The sequence below is a fragment of the Bos javanicus genome, chromosome 26, assembly GCF_032452875.1.
Source record: "Bos javanicus breed banteng chromosome 26, ARS-OSU_banteng_1.0, whole genome shotgun sequence".
NCBI classification, from domain to species: domain Eukaryota; kingdom Metazoa; phylum Chordata; class Mammalia; order Artiodactyla; family Bovidae; genus Bos; species Bos javanicus.
The window spans coordinates 43537669-43553935 of NC_083893.1; the positions used below are offsets into that span (position 1 = coordinate 43537669).

Here is a 16267-nt window from a genome sequence, read left to right on the forward strand (position 1 = left end):
CCACGTCTCGGTTTGGTGGTGATGTCCTCCCCGAAACATGTCCCCTGTGGGTTCTGTGATAGTGTGACTTTATAGTAAGAAATGTATGTTTGGTCTTCATCTGTTTCTGGCACAGAGCCCCTTAGAACCTTTGGAATTTCCTAAGTCATAAAAGCGCCAGAAGTATCTCATGTGCATGACAAACCCCTTTCAGCAGGCTGCTGAGTTTATGTTAATGAGGTGACTTTTTGAAAGTCCCTGAGATGGGGCTAGTTGCCAGGGGAACCCACCCAGTGGTTAGAGGGTTGGCACTTTCATTTCCCCACAACACCCCAGCGGAGGGGAGAGGTACTGGGGGTTGAGGTCAAGTCACCGACTGCCAATGACTTAGTCAATCGTGGCTGCATGATGAAGACTCCATAGAAACCCAGAAGGATGGGCTTCTGGAAGCTTCTGAGCAGGTAGAGGTGCTGGGAGAGTCCTACCTTGCTTCGTATCCTTTATAATGTCCTTTAAAATAAACTCACACACGTGGGTAAATGTTTTTCTGAGTTCTGAGAGCTGCTCTCCTAGCAAATGAATTGACCCAGAGGAGGGGATCGTGGGGACCTCTGATTTATAGCAGGTATATCAGAAGCACGGCGGCTCTTGGACCTCGGCCTCTGAAGTTGGGTGGGGAACAGGCCTGAGCCCTTGACGCTCTCTCCAGGTGGACAGTGTGAGAACTGACTTGGACTGTAGGGCCTCCAGCTGGTGGGGGAGAATTTCTTGGCATCGGACGCTCCATACCTTCTTCACACACTCTCTGCTCAGATGAGGGCTTCGGTGGCTCAGACGGTAAAGCATCTGTCTGCAGTGTGGGAGACCCAGGTTCGATCCCTGGGTTGGGAAGATCCCCTGGAGAAGGGAACGGCAGCCCACTCCAGTACCCTTGCCTGGAAAATCCCATGGACGGAGGAACCTGGTAGGCTACACAGTCCATGGGGTCACAGAGAGTCAGACACGACTGAGCGGCTTTGCTTTTTTCACTTTCTGCCCAGATGTGCACAAACCGCGCCCTAGGTGACAGGCGAGGCCCACCTGAGATGCTCGAGGCTCCCCTGGAGCCTTCCAGCAGCATTCTGCAGCACTGAGAGGCAAGTGTGAGAGAAGAGGGCATTTTTCCTCCCTTGGAAATAATTTTTGGTTGAGGCAGAGGGTTTTGTTGGTTTGTCCTTGGACCTTGGGTAGGAGGTAAGGTCTAGTCTCTGCCGCATCCTTTACTGAAGTCGGTGAAGAACACAGATGCTGCTGGCTCACCATGCAGGTCACCGTCCCTAAGAAGTCACTTACAGGTCTTTGCTGAAGTGCATTTAGATAAGGAGTGATGGTTTAGTCTCGGGGGAGCAGGACCCGTTAGCTGGGTTTCCAGGTTTTGCACCTCTTTCTAAAAATATTTTTAAATCGAGAGCCACCCACTGAGTCTCCTTTTGACCCGGAATCCTTAGGAGCACCGTCCTGAGGGGCCCAGTGCTCCAAGGCCTGACCCAGAAGTGAGGCAGCCCCTTGCCTTGCGTCCTGGGTGGCCACCTTCATCCAAGGACGGCAAGGCCTTGTCTGGTGTCCGTTCTCAGCACATCTGGTTCTGTCAGGCAGGGAGGAAGCCCAGCTCCCACTGTCTCAGCGTGCGGCCACAGGCCTGGGGGCATCTGGCCTTGCTCAAGGTCACCGGGCAGCAGCTGAAGAGGTTGGCAAACAGAGCCAGACCGTGGCCGCCAGCTCCCTGCTCCAGCCCAGGGATCGGGTTACAGCGGGTCCAGCCGGTTTGGAAGACCACTGCTGCCCCTCTGCGTTTGTGCGTGGTGGAGAAAATTGGGCTTTGCGCCTTCAGAAACCTGACCAAGCAAAGGCATCGGGGGGCAAGAACCCCTGCTGTCCTCAGAGGGCCTCTAGGCGTTGGGCTCCGTGTGGCCTGCTCCGCCCCTGGGTTGTATGCAGAGCCAGGCTTGGCCGCCGTGCCCTGTTTGTTGTGGGCAGTCGCCATGCCACGCTCAGCAGGGGAGGCCCCCAGACAGGTGTTTCCCCAGCCCGCCTGGCCTGGGGAGCGGGGTGGCACCTTATCCAGTGTCTCTTAGGGGCCGATCCTGGACACGGGACATTCGTCGTATCATATCCCCTTCGCATGCCTGGCTGCCTTCCTGCTAACCCAGAGTCTGGTTAGCATCACTGGGTCCCCAGGACACCACTCTCGGAAGGGCCGTCCTTGCCCCTCCGGGGACACTCTGCTGCTTGTCCCCTGGGGAGGGGCAGTAAGCTGAGAGACCTTGGGTACCGGCCACTGCTTTGGGGCTGCGTTCCTCCAGATTTCCCAAAACTGACACTAAGCCCTTTGGGGCAGGTGCCGAGAGTTAACTGTAGCTTAAGCCTTTGAAGTGCTGGGCCCCCCAGGACCCAGCTTGTGAGAGTCGGTCGTGCACGACCTTCTCAGCCGCAGTCAGCCGTGACACGTCGGTAGCTTGAATTAACCAGGGTGGAGGTATTGACAATCGGCAACACTACAAACCAGGATTTATCCCTTTACCCCCGCACCTGGAGCCCGTTACCCAGCCCACCTCTATCTTTTGGGGTCCTCTGTGCAGAGTTCGTGGGATCCCAGCAGAATCACAACCAGGTCACCATGAGGCTGTTGGGGGTGAGGGGTGGATGGTCAGCTGAGCTGTTCACCTCAGCCATGGATTGCAAAGGTCTGAGGGTCAGCAGCGGTGTCTGGGGGACAGTTTGTTCATCTTGGCCCCCCAGCCCTTTCCAGTGGATCCCCGGGGCAGCCTCACTTTGCCTGAAGCAGTGCCGACCTCAGCTACTGCTACCAGCCCTACTCCAGTTCTCAGAGTGAGGGCGCCCAGGCCACACTCTTATCCGGCAGATGAACTGACAAGGGGAGGGGGACGGAAAAGGGGAGTTCCCTGGGACCCCCGGAAGCTCAGAGCTGGGACTCCAGCCCTGGTCTCAGGGTCCCAGAGAGTGTGGACCCTGCACCTCCACCCTCTGGACACCCCAGCCCTTTGTCACAGTCTCTGATGGGGCTAAATGTTCTTGGGTCTGTCCCCACAGTGGGCTGGGTCCTGCCTGGGTCAGCTCTGTGTCCAGAGGCCTGGGCAGAGCCGGACGTGATACATGTTCTTTAAATGAGAGCCAGCGCACACAGCAGGGAGTGAGCCCATGCTTGTGGGTGACCAGAGGCACCGGTGGGTTCAGATCCCAGCCCAGACACTTGCTGTCCCCTCGGCCTTGGTCTCCTCCACTCGTGAATGGGCATAAATGATAAAATGGAAAGCACAAGTACCGCCTGGCTCCTCACACTGCTTTAGTATGTGGCAACTAGTATTACTGCTACTAATGAGAAGGTCCTTTATGGGCTCCTCTGTGGGCAGTTTGACTCCTTTAACGTCCCCAGATGACCACAAAGCAGCACTCTGGCTGACCTAGGACGGTACTGTTGGTTAACATCCCAGATCAGCCTCAGGTGACCACTCGCCTTACCAGCTGTGGACTGTAGCCTCCTGTGGTTGAAGGCGCGTCCTTCTCCTGGGTTGGATGTCTGTGTGCACACCCACGCACATGCGTGCATAGATAACCGTGCACACACACACATTCACTCAGGCACTACATAGTCACGTGTGCACACCAGGACAAGCACACACATCACCGCATGTGTGGACACTCATACACACCAGCACACACTTGTGTACACACGCGTGCACACACACACACACGGCCGCTCCCTATGATCCACTGTAACACATGGTTTCAGTAGCTATATAACGTTCTGTTGAGTTGAGTTCAGTCGCTCATTCATGTCCGACTCTTTGTGACCCCATGGACTGCAGCACGCCAGGCTTCCCTGTCCATCACCAGCTCCTGGAGTTTACTCAAACTCATGTCCATCGAATTGGTATGCCATCCAAACATCTCATCCTCTGTTGTCCCCTTCTCCTCCCACCTTCAATCTTTCCCAGCATCAGGGTCTTCTCAAATGAGTCAGCTCTTCGCATCAGGTGGCCAAAGTATTGGAGTTTCAACTTCAGCATCAGTCCTTCCAATGAATATTCAGGACTGATTTCCTTTAGGATGGACTGGTTGGATCTCCTTGCAGTCCAAGGGACTCTCAAGAGTGTTCTCCAACACAATTCAAAAGCATCAATTCTTCTGTGCTCAGCTTTCTTTTTCTTTGTAGTCCAACTCTCACATCCATACATGACTACTGGAAAAACCATAGCCTTGACTAGACAGACCTTTGTTGACAAAGTAATGTCTCTGCTTTTTACTATGCTGTCTAGGTAATGCTCTGTGGGTCTTCCTAAAATTTCCTTAACTTCATTGAAAATAACAAAAGGGTGTGTATAAACACACAGCTTGATATATATTCACAGAGGGAAATATATCCAGTAAACACTCCCCCACACCCAGGTCAAGAATCAGGATGTTTCCCGGCCCCAGAAGCCCCCACGTGCCTTCTCCTGTCCCCTCCCCCATCGCTGGGACGACCCCTCTCCAGACTCCCACGTCTTTACTTTATGAGATGGAGCCGCGCAGCGAGTGCTCCCTTGTGTCCCGGTTTCTTCTGCTTCGCACTAACTTTGTGAGATCCTCCTGTGACAGTGTGTAGGCTGCATCGCCTGCTCATTGCAGTAGTTTCTGCTGTTTTTTCCCATTGCAATGATGCGGGCACTAGGGGCTGTTAGCAACCAGAATGGGGTGCTGGAACATTGCTACGTGTCGTGTGCACCCATGAGACCTATTTCTGCTGGGTGTGTGCTTGGCACTGGGAGCCCCGTGTCTGACACTCTTCATGATCATAGGCAGGTGAGGGGGACATACGTGCCAGGTGAGAGTCAGGGTTTCTAGTGCACGCGGGAACGTGGAGCTCAAGGCAGCCTGTGAACACAGCTGGAGCACGCATGTAGCGTATGTGAGAACTGAACTCCTTCTCACACGTGAATATACCATCTGTTATTTATCCATTCGTCAAGTAATGGACACTGGAGTTGTTTCTGCTTTTCAGCTATTGTGAATAGTGCTGCTATGAAATTCCATGTGTAAGTGTTTGGTAAACATGTGTTTTCTGTTGTCTTGGATACAACCTACCTAACCCATGGAATTTCTGGGTCAAATGATTGACCCCCATGTCAGTTTGAGGAATAAGCAGCCACTTTTAGAGACTGGGTAAGCATACGTCAAAGAGATTAAGTGCATTCACTTCCATTCAAGAAACTTAATAAATAACATGGCAAACGTGAACGTTTAGATCCTTGGCCCAAACATCCCCCGAATGTCCTCATGTACCCGGAAGGAAGACCTTGGAAGGTAAGGGGGCCATTGCGGCATTGATGGTAATACAGTCCAGCTCATCAGGGAGATCAAAGAACTTATAATGAATGCAAGTGTTTTCATGGTTTTTCTGTTGAGTTCACTCCTTGAACCAGCTCTCATGGGGTGGGCATTCGGGAGCCATCAGAGTGCTGGAGAGGCCAAGTCTTTGCCACGTGGGCTCGCGTGCTAGCAGGGGAGGGTGGGCGATGGAGCACGTAACCAGGCAGGTCATATTCTATGTGAACCACAAGCAGGGTGCCAGGGAGTGGGGTGCTGGGCACCAGGGGTGCAGCGGTTGAGGGGGTCAGAGGGACCGGGGCTTCTGCTTTTATTCTGCCGGGTGGTCCGTTTCAGGGTGTGCACAGAGGACCCGGGCTGACCTCGTGCATGGAAGGGGTCCCTCTGGCTGCTGGGTTGAGAGATGACAGGAGAGGGGAGGGCAAAAGCAGCAAGACCCCTTAGGCGGCCTCTGCAGGAGGTCCACGGAGAGGTGGTGGCCGAACGTACCCAGTAGTAGACGCCCACTGTTAAGGGAATACTCTGTTCCAGTAACGTGGACGCACGCCCCCTGGATGCCGCCTCATCGCCGTGCTGAGGAAAGTAATTGCCACTGTTGCAGTTTGACATGGGCCCCTGGGGCTCTTATGTGTATATAAACACATACTTTTTTTTTTTAAACTTTAATGGGATTATACCCCAAGTATAAAGTTCAGTAATCTTGCTTTCCCCCTTAATATGCCCTGGGTGTCTGCTCAGTGTGTACGGAGCCACCTTCTCTCTTGCAGCTGCCAGGCAAGTATGACACAGTCGTGCTGTTATATGCCTAATAATTCCCAGAGTCACGGACACTGCTGTTTCTACGTTTTCACTGCTTTGAACAGTCTTGCCATGAAAGTTCTGGGTTGAAGGGTGAGAGGGACGATGCGTAGGGACCGGGGTGAGGCAGTGATGGGAGGTAAGCCAAGCGGGCTTGGGTCGAGATGCGGAGGGTGACCCCGCCGGCCTGTCGTCTTGGAGAATGAAGGACGGATTCCCAGGTTTTGCCGGCTGAGGCCACGCTCTCCCCTCAGCCCTCAGCACTCAGTCATTACCAGGGCTCCTTCTCGGCCTGCTCTCTCTCCTGTCTAGAGACGCTGCAGGCGGCAGGGTGGCCTGACTGAAGCCACCCGCTCTCCTCCGGTCTCCCCGCAGGTGACTGGCCTGGGCCTGTGGCCGCAAACCCCACCGGTGATGCTTCTTTAACCTCGGCCTACAGCCAACCCTCCCGAGCTCTGGCGTCAGTAACCTTGTGACCTCTGGCCCTTGCCCATCAGTAGACATCTCCAGCCTGGCAGGTTCCAAACAGAGAGCCCTTTGGAAGTTTAAGCAGCAACAGACTATTTACATAGCCTTGAACTACCCCTCTCTGAATATTTAGCAGTTTTAGAAGGGAAAACGGGGACTTTACGGTGGACCCCAGTAGACTCAACTTAGCCAAATCATCAGGGCGGTCGTCACCCGCAGTGAGATGGCACGTACCCCTGATGCAGAGCTGAGAATGGAACCACAGCCCTGGGCGCCCTTCCCCGTAAACACGGGAAAACTCAGACATACTACAGTGAGCAGGGAGCCAAAAGCCAAGACGAACAGACCCGATGCACAAATGTTCATAGCGCTGTTCTTCACAGTAGCAGAAAGGCGGAAACAACCCACACGTCCCCCAGCCAGTGAATGGAGAAACGAAGTGTGGTCTTTCTTTGCGATGGAATATTATTCAGCCGCAGAAAGGAATGAGTTCCTGACACACGTTACAACGTAAGTGGACCTTAAAGACTACGCTCAGTGAAATAAGGAGACCAAAAGGACGACTTACTGTACGTTTCCACTTCTGTGAAATATCCGGAGGAGGCAAACTCACAGAGGCAGGAAGTCAAGTGGTGGTTGCCGGGGCTGAGTTACTGCGTGGTGGGGACAGAGGACCTGTTTGGGGTACTGGTTTCTGTTTCTGTAAGCCTGTTGGAGCTTGATAGTGATCATGGTTGCACAGCACTGTGAATGTCATGAATGCCACTGGATTGGACCGTTAAAAAAACAGTAGCAAGTTCTATGTTCTATATGTTTTACCGCAATTTAGAAAAATCAGTTATGCGGTACACCAAAACCCATTGACTTCTGCACTTTTGATAAGTGAATGGTATGGCACGTGAATAGGCTGCTCAGTCATGTCTGACTCTTTGCAACCCCCATGGACTGTATCCCGCCAGGCTCCTCTGTCCATGGCATTCTCCAGGCAAGAATACTGGAGTGGGTTGCCATTTCCTTCTCCAGGGGATCTTCCGGATCAAGGGATCAAACCCGTGTCTCCTGCGTCTCCTGCGTTAGCAGGCAGACTGTTTACCACTGGGCTGCCTGGGAGGCCTGTTAAAAAACAAATTGAGTGACATGCCACAAAATGGTCCCAGTTCTCCCAGGGACGTGCTGCGTGGGCCCCTCCCTTCCCCTGCTCAGACACCACGTGTTAGTCTGCTCGGGCCACACAGACCAGGGCGCTTACGCAACAGACACGTGTCTTCTTGTACTTCTGGAGGCTGGAAGGCTAAGGTTAAGGCGTTGGCCTCTGTGGGAAAAATGATTCAGAAGGTGCCGGCTCTCGCGTCCATCCTTCCCCTGCGTCCCTGATCCGCTTTGTCCACTCCTCTTCCTGCACCAGCTTCCCCTAGACCCGCTGCCAGCATGTCACCTGCTGTGTGTGTGTGAGGGGGGTCAGGGACAGAGCTGGGCTTCTTCGTCCACACTCCGGCCTCCAAAACCGTCATGTGCGTGGATGAGGGAGTACAGTTCTCCCAAAAGGAGTAAGTGTTCCATCCTGTTGATGCCGTGGGCCTGTGAGCAGAAGCCGTGACCCATCTGGATGGCAGGGCCCTGGGCAGAACCAGGACTCCAGGTGACCTTCTGGCCCACGGACAGGCTCGCAGCCCTTGGGTGTCTGCTGCAACACTCAGCCGTCAGCGGTTCGCAAAGCAGAGGTCTGAGCCAAAGGGAAACGTGGCTCCCAACTGCCCGTCACTTGCACTTTGTCCACAGGGCTCAGTCCTGGTGTTCTCAATCGCTTTGTTCTCCGGACACCCGGGGTTTTGATTATGAGCTGCTGAGGATGACTTCATGTGGAGATTTTATCGCCTAATAGAGTGCACACGTATTTTAGAAAAACAAACCTCGCGGGACAAAAGTAAAACTACAGCTTTCCCAGAAATATGTTTAAAGAAGAAAAAAAAAAAAACAACGTTAAGAACCCAGTAGGATGTAAAGTGCTGGTGTGAAGTGTGAGGCAGCAGGAGGATGCTTGGGCCGAGGTGGCGGGCCAACCCCCTCCACAGCCTGCCCCCAGGCCTGCCTGGAACGTGGGCACAGGGGTCTCCCAGGGCCCCCTTCCTCCTCCCTGAGTGAGCAGGGCTGGAGGACCAGGGAGAGCCTCTGCAGGGGGGGGCACCAGTGCAAGGCCTGTTCCAGATGGGGCACCCTAGGTAGTGTCTGTGCTGTCCAGGGGGAGCCTGCCGCCCACCCTCCTTGCACAGCCGACGATCCCCCAGGCCCTGCCTCCCACCCGCGCCCCATCTGGCCTGTGCCCCGGGTGAGCTGCTGAGCACCAGCCCAAGGCCGAGCCTCCATCTGCCAGTGTCCAGGGGACTGTGTATCATCCTGCGCCCTCAGGTGCGTGTCCACCCGCCCAGCAGCCTCTAAAGGAGACAGAGCAGGCGCTGTTGTTGCGCGTTACGCCTGGGAAATGGAGTAAGAATGACAGTGCCCTCTGCGTGCTTACTGTTGGAGGCCTGATGCTGACTCTGTGTTGCTCCCGGGAAGTTGGTAGCATTATCACCCCTGCTTTACAGCGGGGTGATACACACATGGCCACGCATACACATGTACACACCGACACCCATGCCTCCACACACAGGTGCCCACATACAGGCATGCACATGCACACACCCACACACAGGTACACCCTGCAATGCACACGTGCCCACACGCCTCCACACACACGTACACACGCCCATACACATTCACATACATGCACCTGCATATGTGCCCACACGCCTCCACACACATGCGCACAGGTGCCCCCGCATGCAGGCACGCACGTGCACACAGCCACACATGTACATACCCTGCAATTCACACATGCCCCCCACATACACATGCACACATACCCACACACATATACATCCCCACATGCACAATGCACACACACCTCTGTACACACGCACACACATGCCTATACACACACACACATCTGCACACATGCCCGCACACATGCCCACACACATGTATACACCCCACGTGCACACATGCCCACATGCCTCCACACACATGTACACAGGTGCCCCACATACAGGCACACACACATGCACACACATACCCCACTCACATACACATGCACACATACCCACACACATATACATCCCCACATGCACACATGCCCACACACCTCTGAACACATGCACACACATGCCTACACACACACACACATCTGCACACATGCCCACACACATGTATACACCCCACATGCCTCCACACACATGCACACAGGTGCCCCACATACAGGCACACACACACGTGCACACACAAATGCACGCACATGCCCCCACCCACACATACACTTGCACACATGCCCACACATATGTATACACCCCCACATACACACATGCCCACACACCTCCATATACATGCGCATACATGCCCCCACATGCACCTGCACACATGCCCACATACATGTATGTGCCCTCACACGTTGCACTCTTACCCACACACATGGACTCGCCTTCACTCCTGTCCATCTTCTCAGCCGTCAGCGCTTCCTCTCCCATGGTCCCCTCAGGCTGTGAGTAACCACTCTAGCTCCCATGATCACCCATTCATGTGTGTCTCCCCCCAAGGCCTGAGCTCCGGAGATGAGGCCATGCCGTCATGGTCCCCGAGCCCCCCAGCACCAGTCCAGCTGGGGAAGTGGCCAACCGAGTGACAGTGCCCCAGGAGTCAGTGGATCAGGCTGCTCGTCTCTGCCCTGGTGCTGTTGCTGGACGGAGCCTGCCCTGGGTGCCCGTGTGGGGGCAGCTGAGGGGCCTGGAGGCCTTACTCCGCAGCCCTCGCCCGGCCCCCCGGCCCCAGGCCTCCGAGCAGGAGCTGATTGACAGACACACCAGGCTACTCTGCCTCCCACGGCCTTGTGTCCAGGATCATTGCTCTTCCAGGTCCCCCTGGACGTGCTACCCCCAGGAAGCCTCTGCAGACCACTCCCCATCGCCCTCTGCCTGGTTGCTGGGGCACATCTCCACATGAGGCTCCTGGCTGCAGGGGGCCAAGGGCCTCACCCATGTCCTGCCAGGCCCTCTCCCAACGGGCGAGCCGAAGGCATGGCCTGGGGTTCCGGGGGCTGAGGAGTTGGCAGGACGGTGTCAAACCTGCACCTGGCAGGGGTGAGGAGGGAACGTGGTCAGGAAGGACATTCCTGTGTCCTACTTGTGAACTGTGTCCAGGTGCCGAGTGGGCACAGGCCCCAGTGGACCCAGACACGGCCACTGGTCACGGGTAGCTCACGCTTTGCTGTGTGTGAAAGTGCAGGTCTGAGCAGCGTCTAGAGAGCTGGGCCCCTGCCCACCGCCCCACTGCCCCCGCCGCCCACTCCGTCGGGCAGCCTGGCCGACAGGGCCACCCACTCCTGGCTCACACACTTAGGTTTTGGCCTTTGGAAAAAAGAGTTCTTTGCATCACTTATTTTCAGTCCCACCCATGTCTGGCTGCTCTGAGGCCCCAACAGGGGCCAGAGGGATTTCTAGGAAAGGGGATCACGTGGAAAAGGAGCCGTGGGCAAGTCATCTGGGCCAAGCTGGACCGCTTTAGGCTAACACGGCCCCAACACATCTCCCCAAGTGTCCCGACTGTCAGGCAGGTCTCCCCCGGGGGCCTGAAGTAAGGAGACAGGTGCGGTGACTGGCAGAGAAGGGCAGGGTAGCCTGCATCTCCTCACCCAGGCTGGACCACAGAACCCTTCTTTCCAGGAGCATCTCTCGCACCGGAGTGTGGGGTGCCCTCTGCCTTCCCGCGCTAGGCAGCCCACTGCCACTGTGGAGCTGGCAAGCATGATCCCCCCCACCTCCCGATGGAAAGAATCAGCCAGTGGAAAGCTACAAGAACCCCCAGCACCGAGCTCCTAACAGTTCCCCTCAACTGTGTTCACACAGCGTGGCACCGGTGGGGAAAGTCGCACATAGGACCTATTTACTTAGAGGCCCGGCCAGCCTCTGGAAATGAGCGTTGCAGAGTTGGCCAGGAAAGGCTGGAGTTACGTGGGAGCCTTTCAATGTATGGCTGTCCCACAATTCGTATTCCAGGCTCCTGTTGATGGACGTGCAGATGGTTTCCAGTGTTTTTCACGATTATAAATCACGCTGTGGCGAGCCGTGTTGGCGCGCCTCCTGTGGAAATGGGCTAGGCTTTCTTCAGAACAGTCTCCCCCGCCCTGCATTTGCAGGGTAGTAAGCATCGCCTTGGAGAGCTTGTTAAATATACATATTACCAGGTCTGTCCCTTGGCGGGTCTGAGTTTTTTAAGGCCCAGGAATCTTTTCTTTCTTTCAGCCGGACTTCAGTGATTCCTGTTATCAGGGCAGTTTAGTCCCAAAGCAGAACTGACTCAGGGAGCATGGGCCACAGTTACTAATTAGATATACCGATCCCCCCAAAGGGGTGTGCCCAATTCCGTGCCCTCCCACAGTGGAAAAGAGCCCCGTTTCTCCACGTTCTTGCCAATTCTCCATACTGTGAGGTTCTGTTTTGTTTTTTTAGAAAAACTTTTCCAACTCGAGGAGGGTGTAGTAATACCTTATTTTAATGTAATTTGCGTTCCCTGTACTTTTGGTGTAGTTGAGCACTTTTTCAGTGTTTAATGACCATTCAAGTTCCCTTTCTGTGAATTACCCATTCATGCCCTTCATGTGCTTCGCCGTGGAATGCTTGTCTTTTTAAAAATCAGTTTGTAATCATCTTTCGCGTGTTCTGCTCCTTTGTCAGTTATCTGTATTGCAGACACTGATGTCTAGTTTGTTTTGTCTTTTCCCCTTGCTTATGGTGTCTTGTTGAACAAGTATGGAATGGAATTATAGTCGGATTTCTTAATCGGAGCCGTTTTCATTTTGTTATGGTTTGTGCATTTTGTATCTTGTGTAAGACATCCTCCCATTCCCAGTCAGAAAACCGGTCTTCTACATTTTTCTCCAGAGGTTTTTTAAAGTTTTGTTTTGCATGTTTAGATTCTAAATATGCTTGAATTGGCCATGTATGCCGTGTGAGGCAGGAGATTTCACTTTATTTTCTATGTGGACAGCCAGCTGTTCCAGAACCTTCTTTTAATAGGCCATTCTTTCCCCGGTGACCTGTAATGCCACGTCTGTCCCATGTCAGCTTTCCGTATTTGCTTTCATCATTCTCTTTGAATGTGGTTTTTGGTGTTGTGGTTGTCTTTTCTTTCCTTTAGGCTACATCACATGGCTTGTGGGATACAGACCCTGCACTGTTCTGCACTGAGAGCACAGAGTCTCAACCACTGGACCGCCAAGGACGTCCCCTATATAGGGCTTTTAAAAGACAGCTGTACTGAGAGACTTCCCTGACAGTCCAGTGGTTACGACTCCAAGCTTCCACTGCAGGGGGCACAGGGTTCGATACCTGGCTGGGAAACTAAGATCCCACAAGTTGTGTGATGTGGCTAAAAAATTTTTTTAAATAAAAATAAAAACAGCTATATTGAGATATAATACACAACCATGCAACTCGCCCATTTAAAATGTACAATGCAGTGATGTTAGTATATTCACACACCAGCATCATCAGTCAATTTGAGAGCATTTGCGTATTCTCTGAAAGAGACCATGTACTACTCTCACCATTAGCTGTGTGCATGCTCAGTCGCTCAGCTGTGTCCAACTCCTTGCGACTCCATGGACAGCCAAGCTCCTCTGTGCATGGGATTCTCCAGGCAAGAATACTGGAGTGGGTAGCCATTTATTTCTTCAGGGGTCTTTCCTGACCCAGGGATCAAACCCACATCTCCTGCATTGGTTGGCAGATTATTTATCACCAAGCCACCTCCTCCCATCTTCCCAGCCCTGAGCAGCCCCTAACCTACTTTCTCTCTATATGGATTTCCCTGTTCTGGAAATACGTGAGTGACACCATATAATATGTGCTCTCTTTTGACTGGCTTTTTCCACTTTTTTCACCCAGGAGTAGCTGGGTCGTATGGTAACAGGTTTTAATCACCTGAGCAACTGCCAGACTGTTTTCCAAAGCAGCGACACCACTTTACATTCTCAGCAGCGTCACGTGAGCATTGATTACTTCACATCCCTACAAGGGCCTACACTTGTTATTCTCAACTTTTAGACCCTGGCCATCTCAGTGGGTGGTAAAGTGGTTCCATCCTTGTTTCCATTTCCAGTTCCCTGATGACTGATGATGCCAGGCATCTCATCGTGCTCTTATTGGCCATTCATGTATCTTCCCTGGAAAAATATCTATCGTCTCTGTTGCCATATTTAAATTGGGTTGTCCTTTCATCGGGCTTACCTGGTAGCTCAGTTGGTAAAGAATCCGCCTGCAATGCAGGAGCCTCCGGTTCGATTCTTGGGTCAGGAAGATCCCCTGGAGAAGGGATAGGCTACCCACTCCATTATTCTTGGGCTTCCCTTGTGGCTCAGCTGGTAAAGAATCTGCCTGCAATGTGGGATATTCTAGAGTATAGGCCCTTATCAGATATACGATTTGCAAATATTTTCTCTCATTCTCTGGGTTGTCTTTGCATTTTCCTTTTTTTTTAGGAGATAAAATATATTTATTGCTTTAAAGCATTACATAATTGTTTATTTAGGCTAAAATACATTTTAATGGCATTTATTCAATGTAATTCCAAGAAAAGTCAAAACAAAATATTTTAATTTTTAGTGAATTTTCTGTTCATCATTATATTGCACAATGTCAGATTTAAACCAAATATGAAAATGAAATGAAATATTAGTTACTCAGTTCTCTCTGACTCTGTGATCCCATAGACTGTAGCCTGCCAGGCTTCCCTGTCCATGGAGTTCTCCATGCCACAATACTGGAATAGGTTGCCATGCCCTCCTCCACATTTTCTTGATGATGTCCTTTGAAGCACAAAAGTTTTTAAAAGTCTAAATTCTCTATTTTTTTCTGCTGCTCCTGCTTTTTGTGTCATATCTAAGAATCCTTTGGCAAATCTGAGGAGGCCATGAGGATGTACCCTTGTGTTTTCTTCTAGAAGTTCTTTTTTTTTTTTAGCTCTTACATTTAGATCTTTGAGCCTTTTTGAGTTCATTTTTGCCTGTGATGTAAGATAAGGGTACGACTTTATTCTTTTGCTTGTGGCTATCCAGTCGTCCCAGCGGTATTTGTTGAAAAGATTATCCTTTCCCCTTTAAATGGTCTTGGCGCCCTGTTGAAAGTCAGCTGACCTTCACACACAGCTTTGTTTCCGGACTCTCAGTTCTCTTCCTCAGAGCTGTGTGTCCCTCCTTGTGCCACACTAACTTTTTACGGTTGCCTTGTGGTGCGTTTTGAGAAAGGGAAGTGTGGATCCTAGTTTGTTCTCTTTTTCAAGATTGTTTTTGGCTATTACAGGTCCTTTGCAATTGTGTATGAGTTTGAGAATCAACTCATCAGTTTCTCCAGAGAAGTCAACTGGGATCTGACAGGGATTGCACTGAGTCTGTAGTTCTGGGGACTTGACCATCTTAACCACGTTAAGTCTTCCATTTCATGAACATGGGATACTTTTCCATTTATTTATAACTTTAATTTCTTTAACAATGTTTTGTAGCTTTCAGAGTGTAAGTTTTGCATTTGTTGTTACGTTTACTCCTAAGTATTTTATTCTTTTTGACGCTATCGTAATTGAAATTGCATTCTGGTCAGACGTGTGTTTTTAAATACTCACTTATTTGTTTGGCTGCATCAGGCCTTAGTCTCTGTATGTAGGATCTTCACTTCGGCTCTTGGGCTCTCTCATTGTGGCTCACAGGCTTAGTTGCCCTGGGGCACGTGAGATCTTAGTTCCCTGACCAGGGATCAAACCCTCGTCCCCTGCATTGCAAGGTGGATTCTTAACCAGTGGATCACCAGGGAAGTCCCTCGATGTGTTATTCAGCAAGCATTTTAGAGTAAGTTTTTCTTAAGCGGAAGGCTAACAAACTGAAGGTCCCAGGTAGTGAAGCAGGCCAGTCCTTGCCCCTCCCCTCGCCTGACCCCGCAGCTGTACCACATGCTGTGGGTGGGTCTCCATCTTGTTTCCTTTCTGTTTAAATGAGATGCAGGAGGTGGTGGGTGATGGGCGGGAATCACTGAGCTTAATGAGTTCTCCCTCTAGAGGTGGGTCTGACGGAGAGAGAGGCCTGAAATGTTCCTTCAGTGTTCCATCTGTCCTGGCAGGGGAGCAGAAGGTCAAGGGAGATCGCCCTCACCCTCCTAACCTGATCCAGTGTGGACAGTGGTCAGTGACAAGTGTGAATGAGACAAGCTCCTGCCTTGGAGGCTCCCCCAGGTTTGTGAGGAAGAGAGACACAGTCTCAAAACAGAATGGAAAGTCTGGCTTAGGGACACCACTTTGCCAAGGGCTGAGTTTGCCTGGGCTTCTCTGGTGGCTCAGATGGTTAAGAATCTGCCTGAAATGCAGGAGACCCCGGTTCAATCCCTGGGTCAGGAAGATCCCCTGGAGAAGGACATGGCTACCCACTCCAGTACTCTTGGATTTCCCTTGTGGCTCAGCTGGTAAAGAATCTGCCTCCAATGTGGGAGACCTGGGTTCGACCCCTGGGTTGGGAAGATCCTCTGGAGAAGGGAAAGGCTACTCACTCCAGTATTCTTGCCTGGAAAATCCCATGGAGAGAAGA

At 52.2% G+C, this 16267-nt stretch overlaps 1 protein-coding gene across 3 annotated transcripts in view; it reads left to right on the forward strand.

Moving 5' to 3' along the window:
- The window catches only part of LHPP (phospholysine phosphohistidine inorganic pyrophosphate phosphatase), a 128143-nt gene that overhangs the window by 83198 nt on the left and 28678 nt on the right, over window positions 1-16267 (forward strand). The window contains exon 7 of one of the 3 annotated variants that reach the window (XM_061403815.1): window positions 6996-7110. The exons of the other annotated variants lie outside the window; for them this stretch is intronic. Coding sequence (XP_061259799.1) covers window positions 6996-7038 — 43 coding nt within the window. The 3' untranslated portion in view covers window positions 7039-7110. Of the gene's footprint in view, window positions 1-6995; window positions 7111-16267 lie in introns of those variants that run through there. 3 annotated transcript variants of the gene reach the window in all.